Source organism: Nyctereutes procyonoides, unplaced genomic scaffold (genome assembly GCF_905146905.1).
Source record: "Nyctereutes procyonoides isolate TBG_1078 unplaced genomic scaffold, NYPRO_anot_genome, whole genome shotgun sequence".
Lineage (NCBI taxonomy): Eukaryota > Metazoa > Chordata > Mammalia > Carnivora > Canidae > Nyctereutes > Nyctereutes procyonoides.
Window position 1 is genome coordinate 52,011,412 of NW_026575135.1, and position 26,150 is coordinate 52,037,561.

At 53.0% G+C, this 26,150-nt stretch overlaps 1 protein-coding gene across 6 annotated transcripts in view; it reads right to left on the bottom strand.

Annotated features, from left to right (window-relative positions):
• Window positions 1-1,526, bottom strand: part of TCF7 (transcription factor 7) — a 32,246-nt gene extending 30,720 nt beyond the window's left edge. For 3 of the 6 annotated variants that reach the window (XM_055302052.1, XM_055302055.1, XM_055302054.1), the window contains exons 1-3: window positions 1,104-1,524; window positions 917-983; window positions 285-409 (exon numbers count right to left, since the gene is read on the bottom strand). In XM_055302052.1, the coding sequence (XP_055158027.1) occupies window positions 285-409; window positions 917-983; window positions 1,104-1,355 (444 nt within the window). In that variant the 5' untranslated portion in view covers window positions 1,356-1,524. Of the gene's footprint in view, window positions 1-284; window positions 410-916; window positions 984-1,103 lie in introns of all 6 variants that reach the window. The other 3 variants (XM_055302056.1, XM_055302053.1, XM_055302050.1) reach the window with 3 other exon arrangements.
• Between the last annotated feature and the right edge of the window lie 24,624 nt (window positions 1,527-26,150).

Genomic DNA, 26,150 nt, shown 5'->3' on the forward strand with positions numbered 1-26,150 from the left:
CTGTACCCTGGCATTCCCTAGCACCAGGACAGGGCCTGCACCTGCTTGTGAGCCAGCTAGGAAGACAAAAGCCAACAGCTGGAGGAAAGGAGCGGTGCCTGGGGCCCTCTCTCCTACTTTCAGCAAAGTTCTCCCGGTTCAGATCCCACTGGGTGTGTGGGGGGGTGGGGGGGGAGACGCCAGTATCTATCTTGTTGTAGGCGAAAGCCACTTGTTGCCCACGCCTCCCCTACCTGGTCAAGGAGGTGGCAGGCCCAAGGCTGCCGGGTGCCGGGGCCACTTACCAGCGGAGGCTGAGGCTGGGGGTGCTGCCCTGCTCCCGACGGGGGTGGGTAGTGCATGAGCAGATTGAAGGCGGAGTAGACCGTGTCTTTGTACATGCCGCTGGCGCACTCCGGGGCCTTCAGGCCTGAAAAACCACAGCGGGGTCAGCCGCGCGCGGCCGGCGCTCCCCAGAGGAGGGAGAGTTGCCAAGGGGTCCCGCTCGAGCGAGTGGCCGGGGAAGGCACGGGCCGGGGAGCCTCAGCTCGGATGAAGGACCCGGGTCCAGGCCTCCCCTCGGCGGCCCCTGCGTGACCCCCAGCCCGCCCTGCGGCCAAGGGACCTGGGCCAACGCTTTCTCCTCTAGGACCGGGGATTAGCCAGTCACCTGGGCAGGAGGGGAGGCGGAGATGGCGGGGGTCTGTTTACTCCTATAAAGGTCAGGGCACCGGAAGTGACTCGGGCCGGCGGCGCCCGGGAAACCCGCCCCCCGCTCCCCCCGCCCGGGCTTTGCCGCCTCCTGCAGCCTCGGGAGGCGGGGGGGGGGGGGTGGGGAGGGGAGGGGGGAGCGGGGGGAGGCCCCCACCCCCACCCCACCCCACCCCCACCCGCCGCCGGCCCCCAGCCCGGGCGGGCGGCGCGGGCCGAAACTCACCGTCCTCCAGGGACTCTGGAAGTTTGTCGGGGAAAAGTCTCTGCGAAGCGTGCTCCCGCCCGAGCGCCTGCGGAGAGATCCAGAGGGGCCGTGAGGGGCGCCGGGCTAGCGGCCCGGGGCGGGGGGGGTCGCGGGGACGGGGGCCCCGGGCGCCCGGGGGCGGCGCGGGGCGCGGGCCGGCGCTCACCTCGGCCCCGACCTCCGCTCCGCCGCGGGCCCCGGCGCCGGCCCCCGGGACCCCCGCGCCGCCCGCCGCGCCCTCGGACTCATTGACCAGCGACGACTTGAGCTCGGCCAGGTCGCGCTCGGGGCCCGCGGCGCTGTCGCGGCTCTTGCCGTCCTGCTCCTCGCCCTCGTCCTGGAAGGCCAGCAGCTCGTCGGGCGCGCCCAGGTCGTCGCCCCCGCCCGCGCCGCCCCCGCCCGCGTCCAGCTGCGGCATCGTGCGCTCCGCCCGCCGGGGCGCGGGGCGCGGGGGTGCGGGACGCGGAGCCGGCCCGGCAGGCGGCGAGCCCGGAGTCCGGACCTCCGAGCCCGAAGCGCGGCGGGCGGAGCGCGGGCCGACTCCGCCTGGGCGGGCTGCGGGCGCGGGGCGCGGGCGCCAGGCTGCGCGGCTCCGGGAGCTGGCGGGTCCGAACATCAAAGGCGCCGCCGGCCGAGTGCGGGGGGCGGGGCGGGGGCGCGGGGGCGGGCCCGGCGGGGGCGTGGCCTGGCCGCCCCGCCCCCTCCCGCCTCTCCGCCGCGGGGCTGGGGCGAGGGCCTCGCGCACAGTCTTAAAGGGCTCGCTCTCCGCGGCGTTACTGCGAGGCGTCCGACTAGCTTGAAAGGCATCACCCCTCTTCTGAAATGTGGGGCCAATAAACGAGACCCCTACAATAAGACCCCGCTTCCTCCCCTACAATAAGAGATTCCCGCTCTGCGTCCAGGCTTCTCCCCCGAGGGCACAGGGAGCGGGTCCCCTAGGCCCCGGGGCGGGGCGGGGGTAGGAGGGCACTGGAAGGCAAGCCGAGGTGTAAATGCGTCGGCGCCCCGGGCCCTTAGTACATCGAGGGCTTGAGACTGGGGACTTCTTAGAGGTTGGAGGCTGGTCGAGGCTGTGCGCGAACCCCGGCTGGCAGGGTGAGGACTCCTCAAATCCCCATTCTCCGCTCAGTTCTCCAACCCTAGGCTGGCCTGGGACCTCCTTCCAGGCTGCCCTCGTGCGGCGCCAACCCAAGCATATTGCCCTCACACGTTTATTGAGCGCCCGTTTGCATGCGGGGCTCATGCATCACACGTCTGTGACGTGCCTCTCGGCCGTGTGGCATCTCCAGGGCGCGAAAAGAGGGATCCCACCCTTCAGCCACCCACGCATCCTTTACCGCCCTCAGCACCCTCCCAACTCAGAACATGCGGCCCAGGGATGCGAGCCTTTGGGCAGCCACGTGGGCCGCGGGATTCCGACGAGGGGTGGGTCGTCAGAAGCAACTCTACACGGGAAGTCGCATTCGCATGGAGCCAACTGACGCTGAGCCTGACACCCGCGGACTCCGGCAAGATCCAGGCTGCCGGCGCTACTAGAGCCAGAGGAGCGCGCGGGAACCCGAGCCGGCTTCCATCGCCTTTACAAGGCACCCGGAGTCGTGTCCGCGCAGGCCTCCGCAGCACGCTTGGCCTCGACTCTAGCACCGCATCTGGGAAAGACACAGGTCCCTTAGAAGCGCGGTGCAGTGAGCCGCAGCAGCCCCCAGCAGGTTTCAGGGTTGGAGTCACTGTAGGGTTCCCAGCTCTCCGGAGAGCACAGGGACAGAGGGTGTTTGGAAAGGAGGGTGTCTTGGACGCCGCTCCGGCTCAGAGCCCCAAGGGACCCCTGGCAGCGGCGCAAATCCGGGCCGGAAGAGGGCCGCGCCGCCCCTCCGGGTCCAGGCCCAGCCCGGCTGGCTGCGGATCAAAGAGCCAGGGCCGTCCTTCTCCGCGTTCAGATCCTATCTGCGCCCGCGCAGCGGGGCGGCTCGGCCTCCTACCTCACGGCTGGAGTGCCCACTTTTCCTCCCTTCCGGGGGCTGGGAAAGGGGATGAGGGCTACTAGTGCTCAGTCTGGCGATGGAGAAGTGGAGAAGATCCTGCACGTTAGGTTCCCCCAGTCTCCTTTTCTGGGTGTGAGCTGAGTCTCACTTGATCCCCACTGGACAGTGGGTGTGTGTGTGTGGTGGGGCGAATCCAGCAAATCTTAGCCCAAAAGAGAGGGGAGAGGGTACACGAGGAGGGGCCCATGCCCCCCTCCTCCTCAGCCCTGAGGTTATAAGATCTGACTTGGGGGGTGATCCCTGGGTGGCTCAGCGGTTTCGCGCCTGCCTTTGGCCCAGGGCACGATGCTGCGGTCCGGGGATGGAGTCCCGAGTCCCCAGTCCTGCGTTGGGCTCCCGGCAGGCATGGAGCCTGTTTCTTCCCTCTGCCTGTGTCTCTGCCTGCCTCTCTCTCTCTCTCTCTCTCTCTCTCTCTCTCTCTTCTCTATGTCTATCATAAATAAATAAGAATAAATCTTTAAAAAAAAAAGATCTGACTTGGGATGAACCTCTTCTGGGAAAGCTGAATGGGAAGATGATCTGCCTAACTCATAGGCTTTGGGGGTCCCCTTGTGTCTCAGGGTGATCCCAGCTTACCAGGAGCCTCCTCTGGGATAAAGGTCCCTACACCCATGAGTAGACACAGGACAGTGGGGGTTGTGTTCTCCAGTCCATGGAGAAAGCAGAGAAGTCAGGGCAACAGTGAGGTGGTTTGTTTTTCTCAATAAGGTTGGATTTTTTTTTCAGCCTAAAGTATTAGCCTATAATCAGAGATTATGGATTTTCTGCTTTATTGGTATAAAAACAGCCTTTCTTTACTAAAGTAATGGTGGAAATTGATTTTTTTTAAATGTTCTTATTTGGCAAAAGAAAAAGTTGGCCATTCTACTCAATCCCCCACTCCCAAATCTCTTTGCACATTTTATAGGGCTGTGAAATCTCAAAGTCTGGGAACCACTACCCTACAGGATCAAGCCCTGCTGGGTGGAACCAGGGGAGGAGGCAGGTGAAGCAAGGAGAACAGGGGTGTGAGGAGGAGGAGCAATAAGGGAGGGAGAATCAAGCTGAATATCAGACATCTACAGCCACACTGAAATCAGCTTGGATACCTGCTAGGGAGAATCTACTGCGTACCTAACCCTTGACTCAGGATGTAGAGAGGGGAGAGGCAGTGGTGGGGTTCCTCTTCCCCAGGAGGTATTGTCTGCTTGAGAGGCAGAGAGGTTATTAGAGCTATATTTGTTAGTTATTAATCTATTCAGACCATGGGCAGAAGGAGCTCAGATATGGTGAGATGAATGTGGCTGGAGTGGTCAGGTGGGCTTCCTGGAGGAGGCAAACTTCATCTGGACCTGGAAGCCTCTGGAAGGCTTGGAGAGATAGGAAAAGGAGCTTGGGCTTGTCCACAAAAGGCAGGCATGGCTCTGCAGCAGCCCCTTGTCTGGCCAACACTGATTCCATCATCATCATCATCATCAACATCATCATTACCATCTGCACAATGACTTCCTATTACTGAGTGATTGCTATGTGCCAGGCATCAAATCAAGAGCTTCACACACACACATCATTTCATTTAATCATCCTAACAATTCTGTGACATAGGGACTATTATCCCCATTCACAAATGAGGAAACCAAAGCTTAGAGAGGTGAATAAGTCACCCAGGATCTCACAGCTTGGAAGTGAGAGTATCAGAATTCCAAAAGCCTGACAGTCTGACTCTGGAATCCTCACCCTAACTACCACACTGTAGTGTTCTATCATGATCTTTAAGTTCCAGAGGAGTGCTCTTATCTGGTTTGTGGTCTCTGCAGACAAATGCTGATGAATGAGCTGTGACTAATTGAAGCCTGACTTTCAGGGTGGCTGATGTTGCTTGGAGAGACCACCAGGAGGACGGGGGAATCTCTCTGGTTGGTCTGCATAGGGTGGCTCAAGCTCTTTGCTAGCTAGATAGGAGGGCCCAGTGTTTCCCTTGAGTCAGACCTCAGTCTGTACCATCTCTGGGTCCACCCTACACTACCCACTCTGGGCATGACTCAGAGCCCATAAGGGAACAATGGCCCTGGGGTTCTTCCACTGGGTGGTGAGTGGGATCTGCTATGGCTCCCCCTCTAGTGGTGACCAGGGAGTTTCAGGATGAGGGCCAGAGTCTTCTGCAGGGACGCCCTGGAGCCTTCTGGACACATGAAATCCAGAACAGAGCTAAGGATTTATTTATTTATTTGAGAGAGAGAATGTGTGTGTGCGTGCGCGCGCAGGCCCATGATGGGCACGTGCACATGGGGGGAGGGGCAGAGGGAGAGAATCTTCAGGCTCACTCCATGCCTAGTATGTAGTTGGGAGCTCCACCTGGGGCTCAATCTCCGGACCAAGGAGATCACCACATGAGCTGAAACCAAGTGTTGGAGTCACTTAACTGAGTCATCCAGGTGCCCCCAGACCTGAAGATTTAGTGAGGCTTCATCGACATGCGCATGAGCTAGGTGGACATGTGCTGTCCTCAGAGGCTGAATGTAGGACACAGTCAGAGCTCACAAGGGTTGAGGGTCTGATCAAGGGAGCTCCAGCTTTGGATTTGGGCAGACCTGAGTTTGCATCCCTGCCCTACCTTTGATGAGCTGGGGGATTCCACACAAATCACTGATCCTCTCTGAGCCTCAGCTTCCTCCTGGGTAAAATGGGTATCAGCCCCCAAGGGCTGCCTTGTGCTGCAGGAGTGATACGGAGCTGATTTCCGTATCCTAGGAAAGAGCTTAGTGCAAGGCCTGGCACATTCCAAGCGCTCTAATAAATGGGTGCTCCTGAGCTAGATAGTCTTCGGAAGTTGTTAGGTTAATTGGCTCTTCGTGTAACGTCATGTAAGCCCTCTAAGTGTTCTCATGACCTGGGCCCACCTCATCGCAGCTAAGGCTGAAAATGTGCTTTTCCTTTCCTTTTCTTTCAAGTTCCTTAACATGAAAGGCCTGTGTGAACTCCTTGACCTTTTCTAATGGGGAGACCCTCGAAATGTGGCATTTCCAGAAAACAACTCAAAGGAGCCCCAGATGGGTTTGGTAAATTACAACAGGGAGAGGTTGGGATAGGCATCTCTTCCTGCCCGCCAGCCCGCCTGGCATCCTGTCGGGACTTGCCGAGAACAGCCTGGAGGCCTGGCTGCCGGCTCTGGGCAGGAACACTTCCCGTGCGAACCTTCTCTCTCGGGGCAGAGCCTGGCCACACGTCCTAGAGGCAGACTGTGGTTTGTTACTAGAAACACAGTTTGCTCTTTGGAAACTGTGTAGTTTCACTGTATGTTCATGTGTGTGTGTGTGTGTGTGTGTGTGTTTGTGTGTGTGTGCATGTAGGTGGCTGTGGCCTGCAGGATGGCAGACACACAATTGCTGTAATGTGACTGCCCTGGGTCAGATACCAGGCAGCTGCCTTCAAAATGAAGCAATGGACAAGGCACACCTTGCTGGCTCAGTCAGTAGAGCGTACAAACTTTTGCTCTTGGGTTCCTGAGTTCAAGTCCCATATTGGGTGTAGAGATTACTTAAATAAATAGATATGTAAAAAAATAAAATGAAGCAAGAAGGATTTGGGGTCATGTCTTCCTTCTTTTTTTTTCATGTCTTCTTTCTTTATAATTTTCTGTGGGTTCTCCTCCACCCCACTCTCCAGACTTTATGTAATAACCGAGAGTTGCTCTTAAAAGTAAAAATGTAATGAAAAAGATTAATGATAAAACTAGGTATTAGTGGGGATCCCTGGGTGGCGCAGCGGTTTGGCGCCTGCCTTTGGCCCAGGGCGTGATCCTGGAGACCTGGGATCGAATCCCACGTCGGGCTCCCGGTGCATGGAGCCTGCTTCTCTCTCTGCCTGTGTCTCTGCCTCTCTCTCTCTCTCTCTGTGACTATCATAAATAAATAAAAATTAAAAAAAAAACTAGGTATTAGTTATTCCTGATGAAACCCCAAGGAAATTTGGCCAAATTGGTTTGTAGAGTGGTGGTGGTGAGGCTACAAAGAGCTGCCCCTCAACTTCAGAGGGCTTGCGATGACAGTTTCCCACAGGCTGATTTCCCACACCGTGCCAGCCATGGTCCCCAGGGAATAGAGCTGGGATTCGCTCACCAGGAAAAAGAAATCACCCAGGGTTTCCACAGGAAGGGGTCTGGACTCAGAGGCACCAATGTGTCAGCCCCAAAGGCAAGCCAGGAGGAGCTGCCAAACGCCACACACTGTGCTGTCAGAGTGCGTGGGTCTCCAAAGAGCTCGGTAGTGGGAGGTCTGTGTTCCGGTCCCTGCATGACTCCTTGACCTACTGGATGAACTCGGGTAAGTCTTCTGCCTTCTTTGGGCTCAGGGCCCCTTACCTAGTACCAGGGATATAGTGAGGAGCCCACAACCATGAGATCAGAGGTGAGGCAAGAATCATCACAAATGCAACAGGAAATGAGGGGGACAGACCCAGGGTCCACGTGGGAGTTGCCTGCAGCTTCACAAGGAATGTGCCCATACCCACTCATGTTTGGATTGTGGGAACAGCCGCAGACACATGGATGCAGGAATGTCTTACAAGAAAAGTACCACTAGATATTTAGTTTTGAGACAGGGTTGTAAGGGCTTTGCTGCCTGATACAGGGCTTCTTATAGGGCTGGCAAAGTGCAGTGTTCAGAAATTTTTGGCCTGAATGATTGGATGGGTGGTTAGATAGATGGATGGATGGATGAATCATTCACAGCAGTGATCACTAAATCTGGGGAGGAAGTATTAGGTCTTGTACCTGCTTTCAAGGAACTCTTGTGGGACACATTAGGATAGAGAGAATTTCCAGGAACCAGGGGTTCAGAAACATGACTGTTGTTATATGTCTTGGCACACAACGTGGCAGGCAAGCGGGGCTTCCTGGAGGATGAATGTCAGCCTAGGAGGTAAGTAGGATTAAAGAGAACAGGGCTGGGGTGCCTACCTGGCTCAGTTGGTGGAGCATGTAACTCTTGATCTGGGGATTGTGAGTTCAAGCCCCATGTTGGGTGTAGAGCCTAAAAAAAAAAAGAGGACAGAGCTCTGATCAGGTGGGGTAGTAACCACATTCTAGATTATGGTTGACTTTAACCCCATAGGATCTCTGGGTCTAGGTGAGCCAGGATCCTTGGGGAGTTTGGCCATCAGTTGAACATTGCCCAGAATGGCGCATCTTCATGTCCAAGGTCCTCTGATCTCCCTACCTCCACCACCTAGGACGGTTCCTCTCCTCCCCAGATCCTAGCTCTCCCTGATTGTCCTCTCTCCTAGGACAGACTCGTGGGTGCATAATCTACCATCTTTCATGTGGAGATTGCCCCCTTTTATTCCCAGCAGCTCATGTGTTGCAAGAAGAACCAACAGGGGGATGCTTGGGTGATTCAGTGTTAAGCATCTGCCTTGGGCTCAGGGCATGATCTGGAGTCCCAGGATCGAGTCCCACATCGGGCTCCTTGCATGGAGCCTGCTTCTCCCTCTGCCTTTGTCTCTGCCTCTCTCTGTGTGTATGTCTCATGAATAAATAAATAAAATCTTTTTAAAAAAAATACCAACAGGACGTGCTGAGCATGGGGTACCTGAGGCTAGCCTGTGCCAGACCCTATAGTCATGGCCAGTCCCAATGTGCACAGCCAGGAAAGACTCAAGAAGCCCTGTACCAGAGATGTCCTGTCTAGCCTTCTTCAGCCAAGTGTCTCCCAAACTTATTTGACCATAAAACTGTTTTTCGGGACTCTGGGTGGCTCAGCAGTTTAGCGCCTGCCTTCACCCAGGGCCTGATCCTGGAGACCTGGAATCGAGTCCCATATCAAGCTTCTTGCATGGAGCCTGCTTCTCCCTCTGCCTGTGTCTCTGCCTCTCTCTGTGTCTCTCATGAATAAATAAATAAAATCTTTAAAACAAACAAAAACCTGTTTTTCCATGTATGATTTTCCAAAGAACAGAATTCCTCTGGAAGTCTTTTGGAAAATGCTGGTATCCTTGCTTTTGGAAGGCAGGAAGGGGCACTCCTTATCCAAAACACATTCCCAATTCATGTCCCTGATCTGGAGGAAATGAGCAATAGCTGAACCCCAAACTGGTCATCACAACTCTAACCAGGCTTCACTCCTGCCCTACTGGCTCATCACCTTCTTGGCATCATGGACCTTTCATCATCCCACCTGCTCCTGACCACAGGGATCTCTCTCCCTTTCAGATTCCCATGGCCTTTAGGATTGGAGTCATTCAACTTCTCCTGAGCAGTTTGGTCTGTGTGCTTTGAGTGGGTCTCCCACGTCTCCACTGCTGTCTTTGTCACCGGCAGTCAGGAGCCGGGCTGGAAGCTCATGGCCTGTGTTGTAAACTGGGGCTTCTCCACCTATTCATTGTGGGTGGGAGCTTGAGCCAGCCACCTCCTTCTGAGAGCCCTCATTTGCATACCCGTTCAGTGGGTGACAATAATAATATTTGTCTCAAAAAGCTGGAAAGATGGGATAAGTTCTTGCCTGTAAAGTACTTAGCACAGTGTAGTCTAATGAAGAGCAGGGACTTGCTAAGTGGTGTCCAGTGTCCAGCCAGCAGCGCTGTGCTCAGGACCAGGTCTTTAGAGGAGCCTGTCCCTGTAACCCCATGGTCCTGGTAATCATGGGTGGAAAGCGCAGACCAAGGTAAGAAAGGCACTAGGAGCCCTGCCTTCTGAGGCCAGCCTGAGGCTGCCCAGCCTTCAGCCTGAGTGGAGGTTCCGCCTGCCAAAAGATGGCCATCTCCAGACGTCTACGGGCTGCAGGGAGCCGGCTGGCCTGTGGGGCCCGAGGGCAGAGACAGGACTAATAGGAGGAAATTACATGGGGAGATTTCATCTCAGCTTGAGGAAACACGTCTACCAGTCAGAGCTGGCCAACCATGGCCAACCCAGGCTGCCAACAGAGGCAGTGAGCTCCCTGTCACCAGAGGTGTGCGAGCAGAGTTCCCTTCCTTCCCAAGGGAGGGAAGCTGTAGAGGAGGGTTTTTACCCATGAGGCCCCTTGGAGGCTGTGGGCAGTTCCTTCTGCTTCCATGCCGCTCTCCTCCTCACATGGCTTGGTGGAGTCCACTGCAGGCATGGGAGCTACGGCCGCCTCGGAGGTGAGTAAGAGCAAACCTTGCACATCTCCGGCTCCAAACAGGGGGTGGAGGCTGGAAGGGAGTGCTCCTATAGGAGGCCAATTTTAAGGGAGAGTAATGACAATAACACCTTTTGGGGGAGGCGGCTTAACGCAGTGGCTAGCAGCTGCAGGAAGCCTGAGCCAAATCTGTGCCCAGGCACCACCCACCACCCCCTCAGGCCTGCTGGGGCTGGGGACATCAGACTAGGCGATGGGAGGGGGCTTGGTTGTTTTTTTTTTTTAGATTTTTTAAAATTTGTTTATTAATGAGAGAGAGAGAGAGAGAGAGAGGCACAGGCACAGGCAGAGGGAGAAGCAGGCTCCATGCAGGGAGCCTGATGTGGGACTCGATCCCGGGACTCCAGGATCACACCCTGGGCTGAAGGCGGCATTAAACTGCTGAGCCACCTGGACTGCCCAGGGGCTTGTTTTTAAATCAGTTTCCCCTCACTTGCTTTAACTTTTAAAACCACAGGCTGGAAGGAGAGAGGTGGGAAGAAGCAGAAGAGGAGAGAACCTGGGTTTCAATTCTGGCTCTGCCACTAGCTAGCTCTGTGACTTTGGGAAGTCACTTAGCCTCCCTGTGTTTCAGTCTTCTAATCTGTAAGATGGAATGATAATAATACCTATCTGGGGCAGCCGCCTTTGGCCCAGGGCCTGATCCTGGAGACATGGGATCGGGATCGAGTCCCGCGTTGGGCTCCCTGTATGGAGCCGGCTTCTCCCTCTGCCTGTGTCTCTGCCTCTCTCTCTCTCTCTCCTCTCTCTCTCTCTCTCTCTCTCTGTGTGTGTGTGTGTGTGTCTGTGTGTGTCTCTCATGAATAAATAAATAAAATCTTTAAAAAAAATCTCCATCTGGGATCCCTGGGTGGCGCAGCGGTTTGGCGCCTGCCTTTGGCCCAGGGCGCGATCCTGGAGACCCGGGATCGAATCCCACATCGGGCTCCCGGTGCATGGAGCCTGCTTCTCCCTCTGCCTGTGTCTCTGCCCACCCCCCCCCCCGTGTGTGTGACTATCATAAATAAATAAAAAAAAATTAAAAAAAAATACCCATCTAAGTCCTTATAAGAATTAAGTGAGTTGTTATTGGTAGAGTACTTGAAATAGTTTGGGGTCCATATTAAATACCATATATATAAATATTCGTTAAATAGATAAAAATTAATTGAGCAACTCATATAAGCCTAGCCTAGTAACATACAAGGGGCTTCACAGTGGTCATCTCATTTACTCTTTACCATACCCTAATGAAGTTGAAAATACTATTATTAGGGAAAGTGAACTTGAGAAGGTCAAGTTCCTTGCCCAAGGTCACACAACTGGTAAGAGGCAGAGCTAAGATTTAAAGTCAGGATCTTCTGTGTCCTGGACCTGGGCTAGCAACCACTCAGCTCTGTCGCCCCAGGAGTTTGCTGCCACTTTAAGGGAGGTCAAGTGCCCACAGGAGCAGGATAGCAGATCAGCAGGCAGGAAGGGGTCAGAGAAGTATCCCCCAAGCCGGAAATTCCCTTTCCTCACTGCTGCCTAGGGGAGATTTTTCCAACTAATTGGTGGCAACATTGCTGGGTGACTCCATTTACAAATTTCAGCCCTGCTTCCTCCAGCTGAGTAATCTCCATCATGGGGTCCCCAAAGCAGCCAGAGCTCCAGGCTGGTGGTGTTAGCTTTGGTGGTGACACTGCTGAGGCAGATGGACCACCTCCCACAGCCTCTAGGAACAGGGACAGGATCTAGGAGACCTGGGATACCCTAGACAGCCTCCCTGGGTGTAGGCGAGGCTATGGGCAAGGGGTGTCCTGCTCACTCCCCTTCTCTCTGCTGTCTCAAACACAGAGATTTTACTCAGGACTGTTGTCCTAGGCTATAGCAGGGCCTGGCAGAGAGCAGATGTCCATAAATATGTATTAGACCCAAGCATATCTCCAGACACCTGCACTGCACTTTACTGTTTACAAAACTCCTTCCTATCTGTTATCTCATCTGATCCTCCCAACAGCCCCAAGAGGTAGGTCTTTTAACCCCATTTTACGGATGAGGAAACTGTGGCTCCCAGAAAGGAAATGACTCACCCAAGGTCACAGAACTCAAACCCTGATCTCTGTCTCCAGGCTCTAAATTCACTCTAGCTCTGTGCCCCATGGAGATGTCTTCCCTTTCTTTGTGTGAGGACTGTGAGGAACAGAAGGGACCCCTAGCTGGTGTTGGCTTCTTCAGAAGGCTCCTCAGAAATGGGAGATGGGGTTATTGGCTCCCAGGGAATGGGCTCCAGGGCTTCTGATGGGGGAGGGGGTGCTCAGGGAGCCAAGGGTCATTTATTCATGTACCAAGTGCTTCCTCCGCCTCTCCTGGGCACCAGGACAGGCAAGTCCATGCTCTCAGGCTTTCTGGCAGGGAGGTAGGGCCAAGTCACCATCCAAAAGGGTAGCATCAGAGCTTTGCCTCATTGAGGGGGAGCAATGCTCTGTTTTCTGGAGACAGAGCCCCAGGAAACCTTTTGGGATCCCCCCCTCACAGAGCTGTGCTAGGGCCTAGGGGAGGGAGGCCAGCTCTTTGGAGCCAGCCTCTTTACTGTGAGGTGAAAGTGTATCTTTTCAGCTTTGGGTCACTGGTGGGCCCCTGCTGACTGCTGTGGTTTTCCTTGTCAGCTTTGCTGTTTTTACTTTTTGTTCAATGCTCTATTATTACTGACATCTTAAAGGGTTTCCCCTCTGGTCAAGCTTGGTCTTTGTTTTTATAATTTGAGAATTTCTCTTTTCTCCTTCTTTTCTTTCCCTTCTCAGCTCAGCTCATGGTTTTGAAAGCTGCTGAAGCAGGAGGTAGGTGGGGAACTGGTTTATTTATTTATTTATCTATTTAATTTATTTATTCATGAGAGACCCAGAGAGAGGCAGAGACACAGGCAGAAGGAGAAGCAGGCTCCCTGCAGGGAGCCCGATGTGGGACTTGATCCCAGGACTCCGGGCTCATGACCTGAGCTGAAGGTAGATGCTCAACTGATGAGCCACCCAGGAGACCCTAGGGGGCTGATTTAAAAGCCGCTTCCCTTGGGCAGCCCCGGTGGCCCAGTGGTTTAGCGCTGCCTTCAGCCCAGGATGTGACCCTGGAGACCCTGGAGACCCTGGAGACCCTGGATCGAGTCCCACGATCTCTGCCTGTGTCTCTGCCTCTCTCTCTCTGTGCCTCTCATGAATAAATAAAATCTTTAAAAAATAAAATAAAAAAATAAAAGCGGCTTCCCCCTCTATCTGGCATCTCCCTGCTCCTGTCCCCAACAGGCCTAAAGTGCCCCCACCCCCACACACAACAGGTAGACCCTGCTCTTTGAAATGAGGATTCTTTTTCCTTTTCTGAGTGGAAACTTTCATGCCTGTAGCCCCCTTTTGGTCCTGACCCATCCATTCTCTTTCTCTTCAACTCTCACTCCTCTCAGGGCTGCCCCCCTGCTTGGGGAAGTTTCTGACACATTTGAGCCCATTGACCATAATAAGCAAGTCACCTTGCTCCTTGGGGTCTATGGTGCCCTGAGAAAATGGGCACATGGCAGAAAATGGGCAGAAGACTTTCATGGGGCCCTTCTCACACTGATTCAGAGTAGGAATACGTCTGTAACCAAAAACTCCCCTTCTTGATTGGGTTTGGGTGGGGGTTGCTTCTGCAGCAACAGGTTGGACCACAACAACTGGCCTGATGCACTGGATTTCTGGCTATAGTCCAGGGGCTGGGACAGACTTTCCATCCTGACCGGAGGCAGGAGTGGAGGGGGCAGGGGGGGCAGGGGTTTGTGGGGTGGGGGGTGGGGGGGAGTACTTGGCAGCTGGTTTCTGAGAGCCCAGGACTGCAGACCTGAGAACCACCTGTCTATGTCTGCCTTGGAGCCAGAGAAATGCTCCCTGTCTCCTGCTAAGCCCTGTATCTAGGGCCCCAAGCTGGGGAGGAACAGAAGTCCCAACGCTTTTTATTCTGGCTGGAACACAATACTCTGGGTGGGACCTGGCTGGTCCCTGAACGACTCCAGTTTGTAGGGCTGAACTTGAACATTTGGGTTCAAAGGTGAGACTCAGGTCTATAGGGGGAAAGCACTTAAAACCCATTTGGTTGCTGGGACTTCTACACGAGACAAACCCGCAGTGCACCTGCATCCCAGCATGGAAAATGCCGTCCTGGCCTTTCCTTTGCACTCACAGAAAGTACCAGAGGTACCATGGGTTCCAGGTTGCAGTACAAGTCAGGGAGCTGCCCTCTGATGCCAGCCTAGATGAGGGTAGGCCTTTCTTATTCACTGTGGTTCCAAAGCTCCCAGAGGATGGGCAGGTGTCAGTAGGAGGTTAGAGTCCACCCTGTGTACACAAGGGCTGGGTGTAATGAAGTGCCCCGGCTGGCAGAGGAGAGCAGTGCAGACCAGAGTGATCAGGAGGGTCCCCTGAGGAGGGGCCAGGGCTGCGCAATGAAGAGCCAGTGAGATGGGAGGCAGGGAGTTGGGGGCCTTGTGGAGTAGGGTTGGGCGGTGAACCTCCCCTGTCCTACCTTCCTTGGACCAACCTGGAACACTGAGGTAAGCCAGGCTATTAGACCTCAGAGAGATATAGCAGATTGCCAGTACCCCCCAAACATGCACACAGGGGAAACTGAGGCCCAGAAGGGGCAGGGACCTGCCTGGGTCTCACAGGCCATTGGGAGGCCTCCCTCTACTACATAGCCCAAAAAGAGCCATCTGCCTTAAGTGCAAGAAATCTTGAAACACGCAGCAAAAACAAAACAAAAACCCAAAGAAGCCATTTCACGTGTTGAGCATGAGTTGCTTTTGTGATAAAAAATAAACGATTTAATGTTATTTAAAAATGCCGGTGGACATGAGAACATTAGGGGTAGGGTGGGGACTTGGGACTTGCTCGCTGGAAGCTGCTCACTAGCTCAGGGTGACCAGGTGGCTCCTTCCACAGCCTCTGGGTCCCCTGGAGGCTGTGATTCCGCTGGAGAGCACCCCCTGGTGGCTGGCTCTGGAAGAGGCTGCGTCTGAATCGAAGGGATGGGAAGGGAAGTAAGGAGCGTGACATTTGGGCACGAAGCCCCTGCCTCCCCCCGCAGCTGTCACCCCTGCATACCAGAGGCTGGCACTGGATTCATTGGTAGAATTCATCTCCCTCACGAAGGAGCCATGGCAGGGTTCTCACCTTGGCTCTGGAGTAGGCCTGATGTCCAGGTGTTCTGATTCAACCCAATCCCAGAAGGGGGACTTTTAGAAGAAAGTTGCTCACATGGGGCATAAAGGTGTGTGTGTGTGTGTGTGTGTGTGTGAGTGAGAGAGAGAGAGAGAGAGAGAGAGAGAGAGACACTTCATGACTGAGCCCTGCCTTCACTGATGGTGACAGAGCCGTGACTCACAGCTGGTGAGGTCCCACAATGAGGGGCAGAGCAAGGTGTCAACTGGGAGGGGATGGGATGGGGGGTGGTCAGGAGTGCTGGCACTTCCCTGGCTCACCTGCTCAGGCTGGCAGGATCATGACAAGGATAATGGCAGTGACAGTGCTTCCTGTGGCCAGCACCACTGGGGAGGCCTCACAACGGCTCTGTGAGACAGGTGGTCTTTTGTTGTCGTTGTCTTAAAGAAAAATCTCAAAGGTAGAGAGAATAGATCCACATACATCCCCTCATCCCAAATGTATGATTATCAAGATTTTGTCACACTTGTTTTTTCTCGGTTTTTTCCTTCTGTCTCTTTTAAATCAAGTATGTTAAAGCAAATCGCAGACATCATGTCATTTCACCCTTGTGTGCTTTAGCATATATTTCTCTTTTTTTTCAAATATTTTGTTTATTCATAAGAGACACAGCGAGAGAGAGGCAGAGATATGGGCAGAGGGAGAAGCAGGCTCCATGCCGGGAGCCCGATGTGGGACTCAATCCGGGGCTCCAACATCACTCCCTGTGCCGAAGGCAGGCGCTCAACCGCTGAGCCACCCAGGTGTCCCTAGCATATATTTCTAAAAATAAGGACACATTCTTAGATAACCACAAAAGCCATTATCACATCCAAAAAAAAAAAAAGTGAATGACAATTCCTCAGTGCTATCTAATACTTGGCCCATGACATGGTTACTCTTCTTGCCTCTATTTTAGGGAGGAGGACATGGAGACTGAGGGGACCAAGAACTTGGTCCAAGGTCACACAGCTTCATAGTGATGGGGATGGAATTTGAACCCTGGGACGGAGACGGATTTAGGAGCTTACTACTACCTCCCTCTCTCTGGGTCTTAGCTTCTCTCTCTGTAAAGTGGAGGATTCATGGGGATAATGCATGAGTGTACCACATTGTTCTTGCTTTGGACAATAACAATGAAAATGATGATGAAACAAAGCAATCGAAGTATCACTGGAATGTTGGCATAATTGTAAAGGAATATGAGGGGCAGAGCAAGGTGGTGCTTGAATTAAAGTGGTGCTTGAATCCCCACTCATGTCAGCTCTCCCTCATCTCACTTAATCTTTACCCCAATCCTGTTTCCTAATCACCAGCTTCTTTTACAGGCGAGGGAACCAGAGACTCAGAGGGAGGCAGTGCCTCCCCCAGGTCAGGTACTGGCAACTGGCAGGAGCAGGATCCAGGGCCAGGCTGGTCTGCTGGGGGTGACAGAAAAGCCCAAGGTTTGTCAGGAGCTGAAAGTGGCCTTTGCTAAAGGCTTTGAAGCATCCTACCTTCATGGGGAATGTGCCCATTGAGATTACAGCTCACAAGCCATAGAAGTCCCCTTTAGTGGTCCGAGGCAGAGCGGCAGTTTACTGCAAGGATATGGGGTGGCTCACGGAATGGAATGTAAGGAGGAAGCCAAGCTGGGACAAAGATGACCATGGAGCAGCCCTGGGCTTGGAAGGCAAAACTGCTCAGAGGACCCATCTGGGCTCCCCCCGCCCCGGGATGAATCCACTTCTGACTCTCTCTGCTTTCCAAGACCTAGAACCCTGAGACAGAACATCGGGGTGCCCAGCAAGGCGCCCAGCATGGGTAGCCTGGCCCCTACCCACTATGGCTGGAGAGCGTGGCATGGTCCTGGAGGGTCTGAGTGCAGGGCCATGCCTGGATTTTTAAAAGGAGTGAATTGGGGAGGGAGCTCAAGGGGATTCCCCAGAGAACACTCAGCCGGCTCTGGTTTTCACACGTAATTTTGCTTCTGATCCTGGGAGTGTGAGTCACATGTGAAAGTCTCTTGTTTTTCGAGGCCTATGTCTGTTGCTGTCACCACCTTCACAGCAGCTGCCACCTCAAGGCAGGAGGCCCAGGTAATGGGCAGGACTCCCTGTCTGCCACCAGTGCTGCAGCCATGGGAGCAAAGCATTAGGGACTGTAACTTTTGGGCCCAGTTGCCGAGGGGGATTTTCCATCCTATGCATTACATGAAAATAGAATGCAAATGATATGTAAATGAGCGAGTGCCCTAGAAGCTCTTCTGCTGGGTAAGATGTGAAGGGGATGGGGCTCTGGCTGGCCTCTGCCTTCCAGAAAATGCTCAATCCACTTACCCCCAGGGAGAGCCACAGCCTCTGGCATATCCACTGCCACCTACTCTGCCTCCAAAGGGAAACCTGCCTAGCTATTGCAAAGATATGTCCCCCTGGGCACTTAGTACTCCTCAGGGGCCTCAAATCCTTAGAAGTAGGTGGGGCATAACTAAATTAACAAATAAAAAGCATCCTGCTGCTTCTGTTCTCTACACCTGTGGCACATGCACAGGCCTGGCCACACGGGGCCTACTGGATTGACCCAGGGCCAGCCAAGAGGCCAGGCTGCACCAGCAAGGCATGGGAAATGTGGGACAGCCCTCTCCCCTTTCAGCCTCAACCCCTGGGTCTGGCCCACAGATTCTGGTGAGATAAGGAAGGTGGTTAGAAAGGCTGACTCCAGGGCGGGGTATAGAGCTGTTTAATAGCTGGCCAGAGACCCAGCAGACTCCCCAGACATGATGTCTCGCTTCACCAAGACTGTACCAGGCTGCTCAGATGGGAAGGTGAGCCACCGGGGGATGTGGAGAGGCATACAGTGAGAGGGACCTCATCCATGGGCCTCCTCACCATATATCTGAAGGCAGCCTTCAGGGCCCTGAGAATCGGGAGCATTTTAATTTTTGGTAAGTCAAAAGGCAGGTCCCATCGAAGGTTAATTCTGTGGCAACCAGAGGGCAGGCCGGAATAGTCCATCCCCCAAGCCCAGCCCAGCCAGATATTGGCTTTTTCTAGTAGCCCAAATTATAGTCCTCCAAAAAGCCCTTCTTCTCAGAGTCGCAGATGCTCAGCATGAAGCACCCCAGGCCCTAAGCTGCTAAGTTTCAATGAGTTCCGTCTTTCCCGCCTGTAGTTCTACTTCCCCTCCTCCTCTCTCTTCCCTCCCACCATCTTCTCTTCATGAAGCTCTGTTCCTCCTCTGTCTCCGGGTCTTCCCCCCGTGGCCCGCCCCACACAGTGCACCCCACCCAGTACCACCTGATCTCCTTGTTCTTCAGGCTGCAGGATCTGAGCCTGGGATCCAGCCTGGCTCGCTCGCTGCTCTTGCATAAACTTAGGCACAAGCATCACAACTTTAAATCCAGGGCAGCCTGGCTGCTGGGTCATTTTCCTATCATGGACTAAACCTTGGCCCTTTTGGCCTTTGCTCCCTCCCAATGCCTCCATCCCTCTATCTGAGCCTTGGGGGTGAGAGTAGGCACTGGGCTGGCCCTGGTTACCATGACATTATTCGCTACTTGTGCAGGCTGCAGACAGCTCCAATGACACAATCAGGCCAAGCTCATGCGGAAAGCTTCAGGAGCCTGGAGCCAAGGATCTTCCTGTGACGAAGATAGGGTTAGTAGTCAGGGCCATGCAGGGTATCACCATCATGCAGAGGGCTGCAGGGTAAGGAGGGGCGTGCTGGCAGAGGTTGGTGGAGGATTGGCCTGAGAGAAAGAACTCCCGGTGTTGACCAGACCTGTCCTGTTTGGGTCCCCATGGGAAAGCCCCCAAGAACCTGGGCCACAGTTGCAGGGAAAATGTAACAGTTGCCTCCTATGGCACACCACTGCTCCTGTGGTCCCCGCTTCCCAGCTTAGAGGAGAGCCTGAAGGGTTCTAGAAGCTGCAACTGGAAACACACCCTCACCACTTCATCATCCGATGATTTTTTTTTTAAGATTTTATTATTTATTTACTAATGAGAGACACGGAGAGAGAGGCAGAGACACAGCAGGCTCCATGCAGGGAGCACGACGCAGGACTCGATCCTGGGTCTCCAGGATCACACCCTGGGCTGAAGGCGGCACTAAACCCTTGAGCCACCCAGGCTGCCCACGACGTTTTTTCTTTTTTTCTTTTTTTGTTAAGAGTTTTGTGTTGTGGCTGTTCTGGGTGAAGTCTTGGCGATCTGATTTTAAAAGCCTGCCCCCCTTCCGTGAGTTACCATAGAGATACTTCAGAGGCAAAGCAGAGTTAATGAGCTCGGTTGGGCCTTTTGTGTTCCTGAATGTTTTCCATTTCTGAGCCCTTAACATATAATTAGAGAGATTATTTAGCATGGACGTTTTCTTTTATTGTAAATTAATTTCAAAACCAAGTTCTGAGGTTAAATAATGATTGTATTTGTTAATCAATCCAACCTGGATTTCCTTCCAAAAGAAAACAGGATGCCATTGTCAAAATTTTGGGAACAGGATGTTTGAGAATGTAGGGGTTTCATTGATTGCAGGGATGTGAAGGGTCCTGGCAGTCAGTACTAATCGGTGCTGACGTCTTTTTATTAGACAGGGATGTGTTCTGGGAGGAGGTGAAACCGGAGATGCTTTTGGGGAAAGGGTCCTGGGGGTATGGTGACCCTCTAGCTATAGGCTGTACTCCAGGAGAGTCACAGCTTCCAGAGAGGGGCGGCCAGCTTCTTGGACAGGCCTCGGGGTTGCCTGGGGGAGAGCCCACAAAGGTCTTAACCAAACACGGTAGGTGGATGAGAAGGGCTTGCCTCGGAGGCCGTGGGACGGGTTCAGTGGGCTCAAGGGCCTCACACCTTTCCAGCCTTGCTTCCCTGTCAGAATAAGTTCCACGGTTTCTCTCAGGGTTTCTCAGTCTTGGTACTGCTGACATTTTTGGTGGGATATTTCTCTCTTGTGGAGGCTGTCATGTGCATTGTATGATATTTAGCAACATTGTTGGCCTCTACTCACTAGATGCCAGGAGCACAGAGGCTGTACCCCCTCCCTCACTGTTGTGGCACCAAAAGTATCTTTGCATGTTGCCAAATGCCCTTTTTGGGACAGATTTACCCCCAATTAAGAACCACTGAATCAGGGACACCTGGGTGGCTCAGCAGTTGGAGGTCTGCCTTCGGTTCAGGGCCTGATCTTAGTCAGAGGATCAAGCCCCACATCAGGCTCCCTGCCAGGAGCCTGCTTCTCCCTTTGCCTATGTCTCTGCCTCTCTCTGTGTCTCTCATGAATAAATATATAAAGTCTTTTTTTTAAAAAAAAAAAAAAAGGACCACTGAGTCAAAGAAAAAAATACTGTAGAAAATGAGATAGAAATAATCTGTAATTTCAGTATCCAGAGTTAAACCCTGTTAAGACTTTGGTGTACTTTTTTTTTTTTTAAAGGTTTTATTTATTTATTCATGAGAGACACACAGAGAGAGAGAGGCAAAGACACAGGCAGAGGGAGAAGTAGGCTCCATGCAGGGAGCCTGACGTGGGACTCGATCCCTGGTCTCCAGGATCACACCCTGGGCTGAAGGCGGCCACTGAACCACCCGAGCTGCCCAAGATGTTGATGTACTTATTTCCAGACTTTCTTTTCCATGCATGTATGCATTTTTTTTTCTTTTTCACGAAGCAGAGGCCACAGAGGGTGCTGCTGTGTAACTTGGTGAGGCACAGGCTGCATGGTGGAGATCCCCCTTGTGACCCCACCTACCCTGCTGCACCTTCCGTCAGAAGCACCCTCTTCAGTAGTGGCTGGCTGGAGAGCCTGGAAGGGTGGTGTGCAGCTCAACAGGATCTCATCGTAAGCTTTAGGGGTCCCAGGACCAATGTGATCATTCATTCAGAGCTGATCTGCGAGAACAGACACACACTCACAGGAGTGCACCGCTTACAGTCAAGTCACCCCAGCCCCATCCCACCTGGCCTGGCTCCTTGCGGCCTTGTATCTAGTGGTCAGGCCTGGCAGAGAGCCCACCTCATAAGGAGGGGGATTCAGGGTGGACCAAGGCCACCGGGGCTCCCAGGTGCCAGGCAGCAGGGGGGGAGGGTTTTGACCATGGGTTGGATTGTGGCCACTCTGAGGGTCTGACGGAAGCGGGAGCCTTTCTCAGGGGAAACACCCACCTCTGCCCAGCTCTGCAGGCAATTCCATAGATCCCAAGGTAGGAACTTCAGAGGGAGGGATCTTCCTGGGGACATGGGGTAGAATCTTAACCTCCCTCTTCCAGGAATATTTGTCAAGGCCCTGGGAAGGCTCTGACCTTGCACAGGGCTGGGCCTCCATCCCAGACAGGCAGCATCAGTCACAGGCAATAGACTAGATGGGTAAAGGACAGGTGTGCAGATGCCTGCGTCCTGAGAACAGGGGCTAAGGGCCGAGTTTCTCCCATGAACATGGTGACCAAAGCCAGCCCAGGCTGAGCCTATACTGTGGGCTGAGCTACTCACCTCATGTGCTCCCCACCTCCCTCCATCCGATGGGGAGAAAGGTATCATTATCTTGCGCGAGTTGCCATTTTATTGAGCTGGAAACAGGCTGAGACTCGTTTAAGAGCATACATACAGCTTTGTGAATGGAAAGCCGGAATGTTCACGCTCCCAACCCTGAAGCTATGCTGTCTCCAAGGAGGGTGGGATGGAGCTGCGTGTGCTGTGAAGGACAGGTGCACACCCTGCCAGGACCCTCTGGGACCTCTGGCCCTGGGCCTATCTTCCAAGCCAGGATCAAGAATGCTTCTGGCAGAGAAGCAGAATGGAGGAAGCTGGTTGCCAAGGGCTAGAGGAGAGGAGGGGAATCAGAATGTTGGACATTGAGTTTCACTGCTACAGAATGAAAAAGCCCTCTAGATCTGTCGCATCACAATGTCAACATACCTAACACTACCAACCTGCACACTTAAAATGCTTAATATGCTCAATTTTTTTCATATGCTCAATTTTATGTTTTTTGTTTTAAAAGATTTTGTTTATTTATTCATGAGACATACAGAGAGAGGCAGAGACCTAGAGAGAAGCAGGCTCCCTGTGGGGAGCCCAAGGTAGGACTCAATCTCGGACTGGAATCACACCCTGAGCCAAAGGCAGATGCTCAACCACTGAGCCACCCAGACGCCCCTATGTTATGTTTTTTATACTACAATTTAAAAAATGTGGGAAAAGGTTATTTATGTAACTCTGAATACTGGAAGAAAAGAAAAAAGAATGCTTATGGTTTTTGGCCTCTTCACTGTCCCCCGCTCTCCACCCCGAAGGTGGGCAACACCCCCTTACATTCCTCCATCTTACTCCCTCCCGCCCTGCAACCACTGCCCTGCGGGGTGCTTCTGGAAGATGCTGAGCTTCTGGGGCTGTCTCCAAGTCACCAGCAAGGGTCTTCTGGGGCCAGAGAGAAACACGCAATGTGGGGAGAAGTCTATAAGAGGGTGGAGCTTGGACCAGCCTAGGGGCAGGAAAATGGGAAATGAGTGCCTTAAGGAGGTTTTCTAACATTTTATTTCATTTCACTTTTGAAAAGACTACATAGGGAGGCTCAGTGGTTGAGCCTCTGCCTTCAGCTCAAGTCCTGATCCCAGGGTCCTAGGATCGAGTCCTGCATCAGGATCCCTGCAGGGAGCCTGCTTCTCCCTCTGCCTATGTCTCTGCCTCTCTTTGTGTGTCTCTCATGAATAAATAAATAAAATCTGAAAAGACTACATAGGTAATGGGTCAAACTTCAAAGGTACATGGAAAAAAAAGGTACAAACAATTATGCAGTGAAAATTGTTTCCTTTCTACCCTCTTGTCCACCCCACCCCTTCCCTGAGGCAGCCACTCTCACTACTTGCCTGTGTATCTTTTCAGACAGTTCGTGCATCTGCAAGCATCTACGTCTGCATTGTGTGCAACCTTTTTTTTTTCCTGCCACAAATGGCAAATCAAATTTACTGTCCTGTGGTTTGTTTTTTTTTTTCACTTAACAACACACCTCGAAGATCCCGTCCTATCTGTGTATAGAGATGGCTGTCAATCTGCTTTAGAAGTGGGAAAGCATTAAAAAAAAAAAAAAGTGGGAAAGCAAAAAAGAAGAAGAAGAAGAAGAAGAAGAAGAAGAACAAGAACAAGAACAAGAAGAAGAAGAAGGAAAGCATTCCATTGTGTCTGTGAACCTTCCATTAATGAATCAGGCCTCTTTGGGTCATCACATGGGTTGTTTCTGAGATGTATGGTGATAAGCAACACTGATGTGGATCATCTTGTCCATTCACACCATTTCACACATGTGCACGTACATCTGTAGGCTAATTGACACCTGTGGGAAAGCCAAGTCACAGAAGTTGTATGCTTCTAGCTGTGATGGCAATGGTCAAGTTGTCCTCCACAGGCATGGTTCCCACTTAGGATGATCCCTGGCTTGGGCACCGGGGTGGCTCAGTTGGTTGAGTATCTGCCTTGGGCCCAGGTCGTGATCCCAGGGTCCTGGGATTGAGTCCTGCAACGGGTTCCCCCCACAGGGAGCCTGCTTCTCCAGAACTCTGTCTCTCATGAATAAATAAAAGAAATCTTTAAAAAAAAAAAAAAAGAAGAAGAAAAGAAATGGCTTTTTAGAGCACGAGCCACAGAACCCTGAGGTTCCAGGCCTGTGTCCCACCCCTGACTCTCTGCTGAAGGCTTCTGCTAAGGGCTCATTGAAGAAATGGATGAGGCCCCGAGACTGGACCCTGGGTGGGACTGCCTGCTCTAAGGCTGGACTGGAGATTAAAACAGCCACTCTTAGGGAGAAAGGTCAAACTTGCCGTCATGTAGCCATTATGTAGCACAGATGGCAAGCCTACTTTTGGGGTTGCTGTATATGGCACAACTCCAGGAGTGTCATTTATATGGACTGTAGTGTGAATGGTACCCCCTGGAGTTATGTGACATGATGGCACTGTTGGGTCCAAATCAAGCAAGCTATGGGCAGCTAGAACTGGTGTCTGCTTACTTTTTACTGGGTAGGCCCTGTAACTTTTGGAGTACCTAGTTCCAGCCAGGGCAAGTTTATATTCATGGGTGCATTGACCCATATCTCGGCAGAACAGGACAGCTACATGGAGTGTCTCTGTTGCTGCGGGCTTGGCTTCCTACAGAGATTAGCTTCTCAGTGTAGCCAGTTCACCTGGCGAGGAATGCCCAAGATCCCTTTTTCTGGGGCAGGGCAGAAAGAAGCCTTAGGGAAGCCTTGAGACCTGAGGACAGGCAGAAAGGGCCTGGGTAGGTCTGACAGCTGCTCTGGACACTGTATGTGGCCCAAGTCTACAGAGAGCTGACAAGTAGGGGCAGCTTGTCCAGTCCTTGGGTCCAGAGAATCCCTCAGCAGAAGCCCTCAGTGGTGCCTGGGCTTATAGCCAGTTGTGCAGAGGAAGCAGTGGACACGGGTCTTTGGCAGTGTCTTGCTAGAGACCATTCCCCTAGCCAGCTCCCCAGCCACCTGGCCAGCCAGTTTAAGAGCAAGACTGGCCTGGGCGGCAAGCAGTCCAGGAGTCCAGACTGCTTGGAGGGAGGCCTTTGGCATCTGCCTGGAGGAAGTCTGGGGCATGGAAACAGAGTATCCTTGGTTGCCAGAATGAAGGAGAGACAAACGGCCCACAACCCCCCTGCACACCACTCCTACACCCCTGCCCACCCCCCAGACTTGGGGTTTCATAATGCTAAGAGTCCTGGCAGAGGCAGCTTCTGGAACCTGCCTCAAATCCTGAAGCTCGGGTTGCTCTGTGGAGCTGTAGACCTGGAGGCAGAGGCCATATGTTAGGTGCCTTGTCTCCTGGCATGGAGAATGAGGGCACCGTGGGACTGGTATTCCTCTGGGAGCACAGGCATGGAAGGGGGCAGGGAGTGCAGTGGCTCCTTCCCCAGGCAGTCAGTGAGGCCTAGGAGGGCCTGGGAAGGAACCAGAGTGTGGGAGTCAGGCCCTGGAGGCAGGAATGGTGCACCTTGCTGAAATCCCAGGGAAAATCCTCTGTTCCATTTGGTAGAGACTGACTCTGTAGCTGGTGCCCTGTAGCCGCATGGCTCAAGGGAGGCTGGTGGTTAGATTACCCGGCAGGGGCAGAAGGCCAGGGCTGCTCTGGGTCTTTCTTAGAATTACTGTGTAGCTCTGCGCTTGTGTCTCAGGCTCTCTGCCACTCTCATCAGCACTGTCTGAAAGAACTTTCTGCAGAGATGGAAACATCCTCTGTGTAGTCTGGTATGGTAGCCACCAGCCACACGTGCCTTCTGAGCACTTAAAATGGGGCTGGTGTGACGGAGGAGGTGGTAAATTACACTTAATTGTAATCAGCTTCAGTGTAAATAGCTGCGTGTGTCTAGTGGCTCCTGGTCCGAACGGCGTAGCTCCGGTCCCTGTGCCTCACCAGCCTCCCCCTGCACGCTGGGGCCCTAGGAGAGTGAGAAGGGGTGGTAACATCGCGTAGAGGAGCATGTCCCCCGGTGATTTTGATAAACTCCAGTCTTGTGATAAAGTCCAAGTGAGAAAGGTCAGAAGCAATCCGGGAAACAGCTTACTTCATCCTTTGACTTTTGAGATGCATGTAGCATGTTAAATACATGTTCTGAGATGTTTTGCCCCTAAGAGACCCATTTGGTTTTATTTAAGCCCAAATTTTCCAATTGTATTTGACTGCAGTTCTTTTTTTTTTTTTTTTTTTTTTTTTGCTACAGTACATTCTTACATGGCCTATCTATCCATGTTCTGTGAAGGCCTTGGAGATGCTGGGGAAGGCGGGACTCCTGGAAGAACTGATGCTCCCACATGGGGCTACTCCTGGTTCCTGCAGCCTGTGTAAGGAAACCCCAGAGCTCTTGGTTAAGGCTATAGACATTGCCTTGGATT